General features: G+C 44.8%; 1 protein-coding gene across 1 annotated transcript; it reads left to right on the forward strand.

Moving 5' to 3' along the window:
- The first annotated feature begins 3,062 nt into the window (after window positions 1-3,062).
- Window positions 3,063-8,823, forward strand: ppp1r3ab (protein phosphatase 1, regulatory subunit 3Ab). The gene is made up of 4 exons (XM_086149338.1): window positions 3,063-3,866; window positions 4,824-4,888; window positions 4,985-5,082; window positions 6,015-8,823. Exons 1-4 carry the CDS (start codon window positions 3,097-3,099, stop codon window positions 8,622-8,624), a joined length of 3,543 nt encoding a protein of 1,180 aa, XP_086005464.1. The 5' UTR covers window positions 3,063-3,096; the 3' UTR covers window positions 8,625-8,823.
- Window positions 8,824-11,316: the final 2,493 nt, after the last annotated feature.

An 11,316-nucleotide genomic window follows, 5' to 3' on the forward strand; every position in this document is an offset into this window, starting at 1 on the left:
TGAGAGGGAAGTGTGTTTGAGCTTCTACCTGAGTGGGAGGAGCGTCAATGTCAGCCAGCGTGTGATGCGCTGGAAATAGCAGTTAATTGTTTTTTTTTTTTTTCAATTCAGAGAAAAATATAGCTTCCCAAAAAAAAAAAAAAAAATCGGCTGTTAAATTTGGCTGTATATATTTACATTATGTAAGCGTATAGTCTGGTGTCACACGGGGAAAAGGATTTGCGCTTCGTAGTCGTCTTGTTTTTTTTTTTTAAAGCGTTGCTTTTTTTTTTTCTCTGCCGGAAAAATATATGACACGCGTTAAGGAAAAAAGCAAACTCAAAATAAGCATAATCCATTGTCTTTTATGATTAAAACCGCAGGGTTCTCTTTTGAGAAAAGACAAATATATTTATCCGTGACTTTATTTAGATACGGAGTATCTGAGAGTTTTGAGCAACTAAGGGAGAAACACAGCTGTCAAACCTTTATCAAAGAACTGTTTACAGAGTTTCATTTGAAAAGCACATTATAGCAGGAAAACAAGAATCATATTTTTAATTTAGTTGCAAGCGGAATTCATCACATCATCTAGAAGCAACGGCAAAATGATAGCCTGAGGCTGAAATACTCTGGTTTTCCATCAGCAACATGTTAAATGGAACATCCAAACATTTCCCCCCTTTTTTGCATCGTGCAGTTTCTTTACGGCCACGTTTATCCGATTTCCCGCACGTTTGGCTTTATGTCGCGTTCGTACGCGACGAGGAACAAAGATTCGTCCGCCGCGCGATCATCGGGAACCGTCCCGCTTTGCTTCCGAGCAGGATTCTGAGCGTATCCTTTAATATTCATGCAATTTAAATCTGTTATGGTTGCACAACAATTAAAAAAAAAAAAAAAAAAAAAAAAATCAAGGAAAAAGAAGAATCGACGTTCGTTTCCATTTTTGTGAATCTGTGTTTTTAGCTTCTCTGCTTCCTTGAAGATACTATTTCCAAGGTAACTTTCTGCCACCTACTGGATCATTATTTACATCCCAGGTGGTTGTTCATGATTCGAAAAAACACACATTTTGCGATTTTACGCAGTAAAGAGTAAGAAAGCGTTCAGTCTCCCGCAGTCAGTAGTAAGGCGAAGGTTGTGTGAGACGCGACAGGACCGGAGAGTCACAGCAGCACCTCGGGAAGGCGAAAAGCTGCAGCGGCGGCGCCGTGAATCCGCCGTCGTACGGCTCTGCCGCGCCCGGGCCGCCCGCTTTCCAAGATGGAAGACCAGAGGTCAAAGGTGAGCTCCTCGCCAAAGCGTGGCCGTACGCGTCCTCCATCCTCCGGGGGAAACAGTAACGTCTCACCCAGCAGGGTCGCTCGTCCCAGCGCGTCCCGACGCTCCAAAGGTCGCGGTTCGGAAGGTTCCGGCGAAACCCGAGCGATCGCGCGTCCGACCCGTTTCCGGTTTCCGTCTCAATCGGACGATCCGTCTCCCTCCTCCCCCCGGCCTTCCTGTACTGTCTGAAGTTCCCGTGCTGGAAGTCCCTCAGGTGGGCGCCATGGATGCCCCAATAATGGCCGCGTCCGTCCTCGCAGCGGCCGACCTTCACGAAGCAGGTGTTCACGGACAAGTTGTGCCGGACGCTGTTCCTCCAGCCCGGCCCGCGGCCCTGCAGGTGGGGGAAGCGCTCCTCCATGGCTCTGTAAATGGACGCCAGGTTGAGTTTCTGGCAAGGGGAGGACAGAATGACGGTGGCGATCAGCGCGATGTAAGACAGCGAGGGTTTTGAGAAGTGCGGCGTGCGGTTCGAGGAGGAGGGATCTGTATCCCTACGCGAAGGTCTGGCGTCCGCCATCTTCTGACTACACGCTACATTTTCCTCTTCCATGTTGGTCGTCCGACCGGGTGTTCGCTCGTCCGTCTTTATTTTTTTTTTAATTTTCTTTCGTCGCAGGAAAAATACCCGACAGAAATGTAATCTTCTCTTCATGGCGAGCTTCGGAGAGCACCCGCTTTATAGAGTTCTCGTTCGAATCGGGGGGAGGGCGCGTTGTTCTTTTATTCATTTATGACACGACACTCTTACTCACTGTTTAAAAATGTGTTTTATTTACTCAGTAAGATTAAGGAGCTACCGCTTTGGTCGTGGTTTATCAGTGCCGGAGGATAAACACAGGAGGTGGTAGAAGGACAATGCATAACTGGAAGCTATCGTTCGGTTTAGCGCAGACAAAGCTTAAAAACTGAATAAAAGCGATAAAAAAAAAAGAAACGGAAATAAAAATCTCATGTGGAATGCATAGTTGAAGATTAAACTTTTAGGCCAAACATTTTTTTTTTTTTTGTATTTTGTATTATTTTTGTATTTTAAATTGCGGCTAAAATATGACATTTGATAATCAAGTTTTAAAAAATGAAGTTTTAATTTTTAGTAAAAAATGCTAAAAATTCTTGGAATTTTTTTTTTTCTCAGAAAATGTCCTTTTGGTGGATTTCCAGTGTTATTTTCATCTTACAGTTAATTATCAATGAAAAAAACACTTTTCTTATCGATGGCATTTCCTGATTTACAGCAAAAACCGAGCTTTAAGCTCTGTTATCCGTAATGACGCCGTCTCCTTGGAGATGCAGGATGTCAAATCGACAACCTTCTGAAAATAACAGACACAAAACAATCCGTGTTTGAATTGTTAAGAAAGTGAATTTAACTGATCCAACAATTTCAGAAAACATCCAGCGGACGAGTGAATTTTTCTTGTTCCCGAGGCAAATCGATTTCCATTTTTTCCGGTCGAACGTCACACTAGGGTAGAGAAATCCACGCCGGCTGCACCGCTGCACGGTACGTCCACGTTTCGTGAAACCATCCAGGAGGATTTATTCGAGTTTAAATCAATGCATGTCATGTATCATGTGAATCTTGCGCAGACCCTGATATTTTCCCCTCCTGAGCTCAGACGACTGTCCGTATTCCAGTTCCCTTCTGACCTATTTATAGCGTTGGCCCTTGCGACAATGTCATCTGTAACTCGACGCCATCTGTTAAGTCATAGCATGTTGAATGTCAGTTGCCAGAAAGAGAGGCGTTGCACTTCCCCTCCAGCTGCCTCTCGAACAGGGAGTCCCATGGAGTTCGCGGGACAACCGGGTCGCTCCGGGGCCCGTAACCTCTCGGTGCCGGGCCTCGGTTCCCCGGACGTGGACGAAGACGAGAGCGACTTTGTGATCGGGATCAGGCCCAAATCCTCCCCTCTTCCGAGAAGAAGGAACTCTTTCCCCGATGATGATTCGGAGCCGGAGTCGCCGCCCTCCGGCTCCAGGAGAGTGTCCTTTGCGGACGCTAAAGGCCTGTGTTTGGTCCAAGTGAAGGAGTTTGACTTGTGGGATGCAGAAGGCGACGCCTCTGAAGGCGACGGTAAAGACGCGGTGGAGTATTTCCTGTCTCCTTTAACTTTTCCTCTGAAATTGCCTGCCGAGGAACTGTTTGTCAAGGTCCACGGCCAGAAAGTAGAGTTGGAGACCATCGAGTTACTTCCGGGATCGACGGTGCTGAAAGGCGTGATCTGCGTCCACAACATCTCTTTCGATAAGGCCGTTTACGTCCGAACCACTTTGGACTCTTGGTCCAGCCACTTCGATCTCCTGGCAGAGTACATCCCGGGTTCCGGCGACGGTTGGATGGACCGTTTCTCCTTCAAACTCACTCTGGTGCCCCCGTTCCAGGAGCAGGGAGCCAGAGTTGACTTTTGCCTGCGGTTCGAGACTCCCTTGGGGACCTTCTGGGCGAACAATAACGGCAAGAACTACGTGCTGTTCTGTCACCAGAGACCCGTCAGCCAGCGGACGACGACCGACAAGGAAAATGTCAATCTAAAAAGCTGCCTTAAAACATCCAGGTGAGGACACGACTCAATGTCACCACTCTTGGCCGAACTGTATGAAGAGCAGTAATGACGAGACAATAAGTGCAAGCAGTTGGCTCATTTAAATGTGCGCTTTTTATTCCGATTATGGTTAATAATACTAAAATGAAGTCAGGTTGCCAAACACTACCTACGCAACCCTTGTCAAGGCTGTCTTCAACCCTCCGGCTCCGCCATAAATTCAGCTATAAGTCAATTAAATTCAGGGCGCCATTAGCGTAGCCGCAAGCTACTTACCGAGGTTAGGATTTGCAGCGGAGTTGAAATGTGCGGCATTATAATGAAAGATATGTGGAACATCTTGGCCACCGTTCACGCGCACGACGGCAGTGGAGTAAAAGAAATGCCTCTCAGCTAAATGAACTCATGCGGTGGATTTTTTTTTTTTTTTTTCATCTCTTTGACAGCTTAAATAAAAATAAGGAATTTATCAGCCCGTCTGAAAAAAACAAAACAAAACAACAAAAACAGCAGAGAAGCCATTGCACCAGGCTATGCATTGACAGATGGTATATCAGCCATTTATAGACAGGATATAATGTTTCCTGACCGTCAAAATGCACTTGTGACTCTACTTGTGAATTCATCTTTCAGCGTGTATTGAAAGTATTTCAGATTTTCTTAGTCTGGGAAAATGAGAGTAAACGCATCACATTCTGCTGTCATTTTTGAACTTTTAGTAAACGATCAATTCCATAAGCTACAAATATGATCGATACACTTTGAAAGGAACAGGATCAAGTCTGTCACATTTCTAAAATTGAGTCAAATGGATTCATAAAAGTGAAATAAATAAAAGGCCGTTTGATACTAAGCATGAAACAAAATATTTCGTGGTTTTGCTTTTTTTTTTCTTCTCTTTAGACACATTTTTGCGTGATAATATAATAGTTTGCTCAAAAGATGCAGGACTTCTTTCCTTGTCTGCAGTCAGATCATCTCTGTGGAAAACCGGTGGGCTCCGGAAACTTCCTCACGAGAAACCGCATCGACAGGTAAATACATTCTCCTTCTTCTCAAGTTGAAATGAATACATGTGCCGTTTCTAATATGGCCATGAAATAAATAGCAAAAATATTTTATCTCTCCAGATGTATCGAAAGACAATGAGATGGCGGATGCTAATAAATCTTTTCAAACATCTGACGCGCAGTCGGGAACTTTGGAGGAAGATGAAAATAAATTACAGGTATTTTGAACTCAACTTTGCGATATGAAATAAATGAATAGTTGGTTTATGTCTTCAAGATGATTTCCTGCCTTCTACATTTCAAAGTATAAAAGGCAATATGGTGTGAAATCTGACACGATCTGAGAACGGCGGTACTCTTAATTGACAAGTTGATTAAAATAAGGGAAACGTTTTCACATTTTTAAACGCATTTGACTTTTAACACCGTTTCAGCCTTTTGTATTTGATGCAAAAATAAAGTCAAGGCCAATGTTCCCTCTAAGCTGCGCAACTGCACAATAGCGCACGGCTCACACACTCTCAACGCACAAGAAAACCTATCCAGCGCATTAAGCGCACCGCAAATAAATTAGACATACATAGCATTTTTTTCGGTGTCGTTTTGCTGTGTAACTCAGTGAGTGACAAGTGTCCAGCCAATCATACCATCCGATGCAATTACGCTACGCAGCCAATCACGGCATTGACGGTACTTGCGCACGTGCTCTGCCCGTACACGCTAAATAACAATAATAACATTGTGGCAGAGTTAAGTGATGGTAATGCTGACATGCTAACATGCTAACATGCTAACATGCAAACCTCTTATCATGGCGAACTGAGCGGACAGTGAATGTGATACGTCCGCTCACCGAACCAAAACCAAAAAAGAAACGTGGTTCTTTTAAGTGGGTATGGCTGTCGGAGTATGTGCAAAACAAGCGAGTTTTCTGATGGGAAAATATGGCCTAAATGGAAGCTATGATCCCAGGTGTGATACTGGTGTAATGTTGCTCACGGTGTGCACAGCGAGGTTGTTTGTACGCCCGGACATATGAAAAATCAGAGGGAACATTGGTCAAGGCTGGTATTGAATGTAACCAAGTGTAACATGCCGGTCAATCATCCCCGCAAACTTGAATTAAACTCTCCTGTCTCTCGATGCGCAGATGGAGGGCGGACAGGACCGCAGCCGAAGAAGTCGACGAAAAGCGCCGAGGGCGGCTCGGGCGCCTTTCGGCTCTCAAACGGACGCCGCTCTGAAGGATGAGAGAAGAGTAAAACATCCAGAGACAGAAGAAAACCAAGTGGAGAGGCGTTCGGCCGCCAAGGCTTTGTCAGAAGGAGATGGCGATCGAGACGTTTTGAACGTTTCTTCGAAAACCCCCTCAACAGGCAGCGAGACCCGTCCGGATCTCCGGCGCGACGGGTCACGGGCGCAAGCTGACGAAAGCGCACGGGACGTCGATCAAGCGGGTGAAACGACCACAGATTCTCCAACGGAGCGACAAAACATCGGCAGGGACTATTGCGGCGACGCTGTAGACGCCGCTATTTCCCCGGACAGCGGTGAAAAGCAAAACAGAAGCGTCGCCTTCGGAACGGTGGTCGCTCCGCTGTATTGCCAGGTGTTTGGCCGAGCGGGAAGTCCGAGCCGAGGCTCGAGCGATCGGGGGAATCCAGTGAAGTCTTTGGAAAGTCCCGCTTGGAGCTGCTCTGCCGTCCCGACGGGGGCGTGTAACATTGACCGAAAGGAGTCAAATCAGCGAAGTCTCGATGATACTTCGGATCCTGCGCTCCCTGAAAAAGAAGAAAGTCCAGATGTTCCTGCAGACATTGTGCAGGATGCAATCGTGAGATCACTCGGGGAATGCGCGAATACACCACAGTCTCCTCTCCCACATCACCAGGGAGGTTTGCCGAACGCTCAAACAAGCCGCCCGGGAGAATCACGGAAGGACGGCGTGACCTTTGACCCCGAGAGCCGAACCGACGCGGAAGCAGATCAGCCGACGCATCTGACTGAAACGCTTGGACGGAGTAAGACACAAACTGACGCGGCCTGTCAACACATCTCGGTCTCGTCGCTTCCTAGAATAACATCGGCGGAAAATGCGGATGATGCAGGTCAATCGACAGCCAGTTTTGAGTCTTCAAATGACTCAAATGTAGAGGACGCCGGCATTGACGCTGATATAAGATCAACTTCCAGTGTCTCTCCAGAAGAGGATAAACTCTATGAAGTTTTGATTGTTAAAGACGGCTATTATTCAGCGATGAAGGAACGTCCATCTCCCGTTTCTGAAATTGAAACCGGCCTCGTCGACCGAGCGTCCGACTCCGCGGCGAAGGCGGGGAGACCAAACAACCGCCAACACGGCGACGCCGTCTCTGAGCCCGAAGGCGAGGCGCCGTTGGGGAAAGCGCGACCGTTTGAAACAAAAGCTACACCTTCAAAACACGGAGAACTCGAGTCGGCGGGGACGGCCGCCGAAAAAAACTGGGAAATGATGGTCGAGGAAGAGGAGGAAAACTTGTTAACGGATAGCAGGGAAAGGATAGAAGAAAAGCGTGGCGTCCTAACGGGCTTCGAAAAAGAGGAAAACGAATACGGGAGAGAGATCGAAGAGAAAGAAGTGACGGGGACGGAGAAGCTGGAGATTTCTGAAGACGGGGAAGGATTTGAGAAAGAGTCAGAGAGTGTAGAAGAAACCAAGATGGCGGGAAATGATGTATGCAACGGAAATGACAAAGATGCCCAATCTGGGAAAACAAAAGGTACAGGCATTCAAGAAGAGGTTGAGCCACGAGGGGAGGAGGAAATGGAAATAAGATTCAAGCATGAAGATGAAACAGTCAAGCAAGTGAGATCAGAGCGGGAAGGCGGAGGAGAGGAGAACCCTGAGCGGGAAATGCGAGTCGATGAAGCAGGAGAAGCAGAAATTGCAGCTGCAGAGTCAGCGTACGCAGCGGCGGGAGGCGGAGGAGATGAAGTCGGCCGCTCCGATGAGAGGTTAGAGATTACGCCAAACAAGTTTGAGGACGGGTTAGCCGCTCCGTCGAGCAATGTGCGGGAGAGTGTTGACAAGAGAGTAATCGACAAAGAAAAGATCGTCGAAGGGCGAGCGGATCCGATCCGAGCGGAAAGGCATCGTTATAAAACCGGGGACTTTCAAAACAACCGCGATGGGACACCTGACCGAGCAGACGCCGCGGTAACTGATTGCGCCGCCGGCGAGAGAAGCTCGCGGGTTTTAACAGATGAACCCGAAAGCGACCGCGCCGACGCTTCGGACGAGTCCGATTCCGACGACGAGGTGGAGCTTTACATGCGCTGCTTGCGGGCCGTGCACGCCGGAGCGCGGGCCTCCAAAGACCACGGCGGAGAGGCGGCTATCGTCGTGAGCAAAAGGCCCGCGGCGTGCAGGGGTAAACCGCTGTCCACGCCCATGCCGTCCATCAGCGAATCTCTGGACGAAGACCAGCACCCCTGCTGCCTGCCGGACGCTCGCCAGGACATCCGGGCAGAAGATTTCAAACCCGCTGCTGCTGCAGGTCTCGCCGAGTCAAGTGGACAGGAAGATGTTTCAAGGTGGAAAGAGACTTTTTCCCGTAGCAACGTTTCAAAACCATTACTATACATCGCCTCGCTGCTGGTTTTCATAGTCGTGGCGTTTCATTATGACTTCCTCGCCTGTTTCGGCCTCTACTTGGTGTCCGTGGTCTGGCTCTTGTGTCAAGGAGAGAGGCAGCCGGTGAAAAACAACAGGATCGGTTGAGGTTACGCTCGATTCAGACTCAAATGCAGAGGTTTCAGAGTGTGTAAAGGGCTCACACGTTTGCAAGAAACTGTAAATTTCATGCTTTTTTCTTTTCAACGTGAATAGAAAAGGACGAAAAATGCACAACGGTAAACAACAACGGGCATTAGACGCAATGTTTTCGTGGCATATATAAATAAATGCTGTATATCCCCAATGAAGTACATCCGATCTCTTTTATTAAGAGTGACAGAGTGACACTCACACCGATCACGTGTTCATCAACACACATTTATTCTCTAATCATAGCTTTTTCATTGTAGGGTTTGTTAAAAACAACACGTATAAGTGTCCGTGTGCGTAACAATTTCATTAGTCGACAGGACCGATGATTTACGATTGTGGCCAATTTCATATCGGTAAAGACAAAATAACGTAATATTTCCTTCCCTTTTTTTCTGCATGATATTGCAGAAAAATGTACGTAATATTATAACGTCATATTACGTATATTAATATACGTAATATTCGTAACGTAATATTTCCTTCCTATTTCTTTCTGCATGATATTGGGTTTAAGAGCATGAACAGCAGATAGGTAATACATCCAAAAATAGGGGAAGAAATAATAATAAAAACGGTGTATCCATTCTTCTTCTTCTTCCAAATCCATTCTTTTTCTTTGAAGAAAAAAGTTGACTTTTTTTGCCACAGAAATGTATTTTTAAAGTACAACAACAGCTACTTTTCCCAGTTCATGAAGCTGTTTTTCCCCCGAGTTCAGTGGAAATTAAAATGGTGTGACAAAAAAACAAACAAATGAATATCAACCCACTATTTATTTACTAAATTGTGAAGTAGTGAATGGTTGTATGTCTCTATGTGAAGTGTGAATGAGGGAGTGAATGGTCGTATAAATAATATAGATTATGAATGAATATCAACCGCTTCACGCATCTTGGACTTTGCAGACCTGCGCTAGAAGACTTTCTTCAGAACAGCTGCGGACGACAAACATTGACCGAAAAGAAAGGGTCATCATTGGAGCGATATGTCGGAGATATGCGGTCGTTACCTGAAACTCAGGGACGGAATGAACATGGACGTTGTTTGCTTTTTATTTGCCTTTCTGGTGTGTTGAAATCCTTTTTTTTTTAACTTATCTCAGGCCACATTCTGCTCAAATACAGCACCTTCTTATCACCGGCTATCAGTTTTAAAATATGTTTGGCATCAAGCAGAAAAACATGAGAATTATCCTCTGTATTCTTTTTTTTACTGTTCAGATGCCATGCTATGAGGGTTAGCCAAGTATTTACAAATGAACAAAAACTACATGGAAAGAATAAAAAAATAAATACAAAGAAAGGAAAGTCTCCAGCACAAAGCCAATCTGGTTTTGTCCTGCATTTCTTATCTTTCCCAAGAAAAAAAATAACAGGCTTATAATCAAGATGAAGTTGGTCCAAACAGAGGACAACCTTGGACGTTTACTTGTGGGGGGGGTTCGGTTTTCAGATCCTTTTTATTCTTGTATCGTGTTTTGAGTGATTTTCCACGACTTCAAGGGTCTGCCCATTGAAAAAAATCCACTTTGTAAATCATATAATATCCCAGTAACTGCATGGCGTTTAATAAAAGTCTGATGAAAGCCTTCGAAATCATGGTTTTTCTCATTTATTTTTTCATTAACTATTCATCGGGAAAGGGGACGATCACGAATGACGATGAACGAGGGGCAGGGTTTGACCCGGACGAGTTGACATTTTGTTCTGGGGTCTTTTTTTTTCCCCAAAAATATATTTTTAAGGCCATTTTGTATGTTGCCTGATTTGGATGTACTTGATCAGATTGTGCCATTTAAGTGCAGTTTACCATCTGCAGCTGCCAGAGATTTAACTCACGTACTTAATCTGTGTCAAATAATTCAAACATTTTTACACTTTTCAACCATGAATCCTTCTGGGTTTACGATGATGACGATCATCATCATTATTGGCATTATTATTGTTGTTATTATTTTCATTTTAATTGTTATTATTATTATTATTATTATTATTATTAGTAGTAGTAGTAGTAGTAGTAGTAGTAATAGTAGTAGAAGTAGTAGTAGTAGTAGTAGTCATGCAATAGAGGTCCAAGTCCGACCCGATATATTACAGATAATAGATAAACGAATGAATACTTTACTATGTATATAATATATATTATAAATTTGTGTATATGCCTTTGTGTGTTTATGTATGCATGCATGACTCCATGCATACATACACATAAACATACAAAGAACCACACAGCTATAAATAAACAGTACTTCTGTATGATAAACTGTAAATGTTTAATATATATATCTGCAATAAATTGTATCATAAATTGTACATCTGTAAAGTAAATTGTACATGTAAACAAAATATGTGTGTATGCACGGTATGTTTTCCCATGTTCTACACATGCTGAATAGGACATGGGGCAACAATGGACTTTTTCCAATATCTGTTCTTTCATTTTTAAAACATAAACGGAGCAAAGCATGCAACCCAAGAGACATACAGAAAGCTGGGACATTCTTATTATATCTGTCAGCTGAGAAAAAGTGCCTTTATGAAATTCTTTGCGTGGAAAATCAGCGTCATCTGATCCACACAGTATGTCGTGCATGATCATTTTCCGGCAAAACAAATGACTGAGTTCCATTTTACCACATAACTCC

Source organism: Fistularia commersonii, chromosome 7 (assembly GCF_037954325.1).
Source record: "Fistularia commersonii isolate RoL2024-O1a breed Wild chromosome 7, RoL_Fcom_v1.0, whole genome shotgun sequence".
NCBI lineage: Eukaryota > Metazoa > Chordata > Actinopteri > Syngnathiformes > Fistulariidae > Fistularia > Fistularia commersonii.

Bases quoted from the DNA above. Each gene is read 5' to 3' on its own strand.
- ppp1r3ab (XM_086149338.1), top strand. From the start codon at position 3,097: ATGGAGTTCGCGGGACAACCGGGTCGCTCCGGGGCCCGTAACCTCTCG. The intron at 3,867-4,823 runs GTGAGGACACGA...CCTTGTCTGCAG, and splicing joins AGCTGCCTTAAAACATCCAG to TCAGATCATCTCTGTGGAAA. The intron at 5,083-6,014 runs GTATTTTGAACT...CTCGATGCGCAG, and splicing joins AAGATGAAAATAAATTACAG to ATGGAGGGCGGACAGGACCG.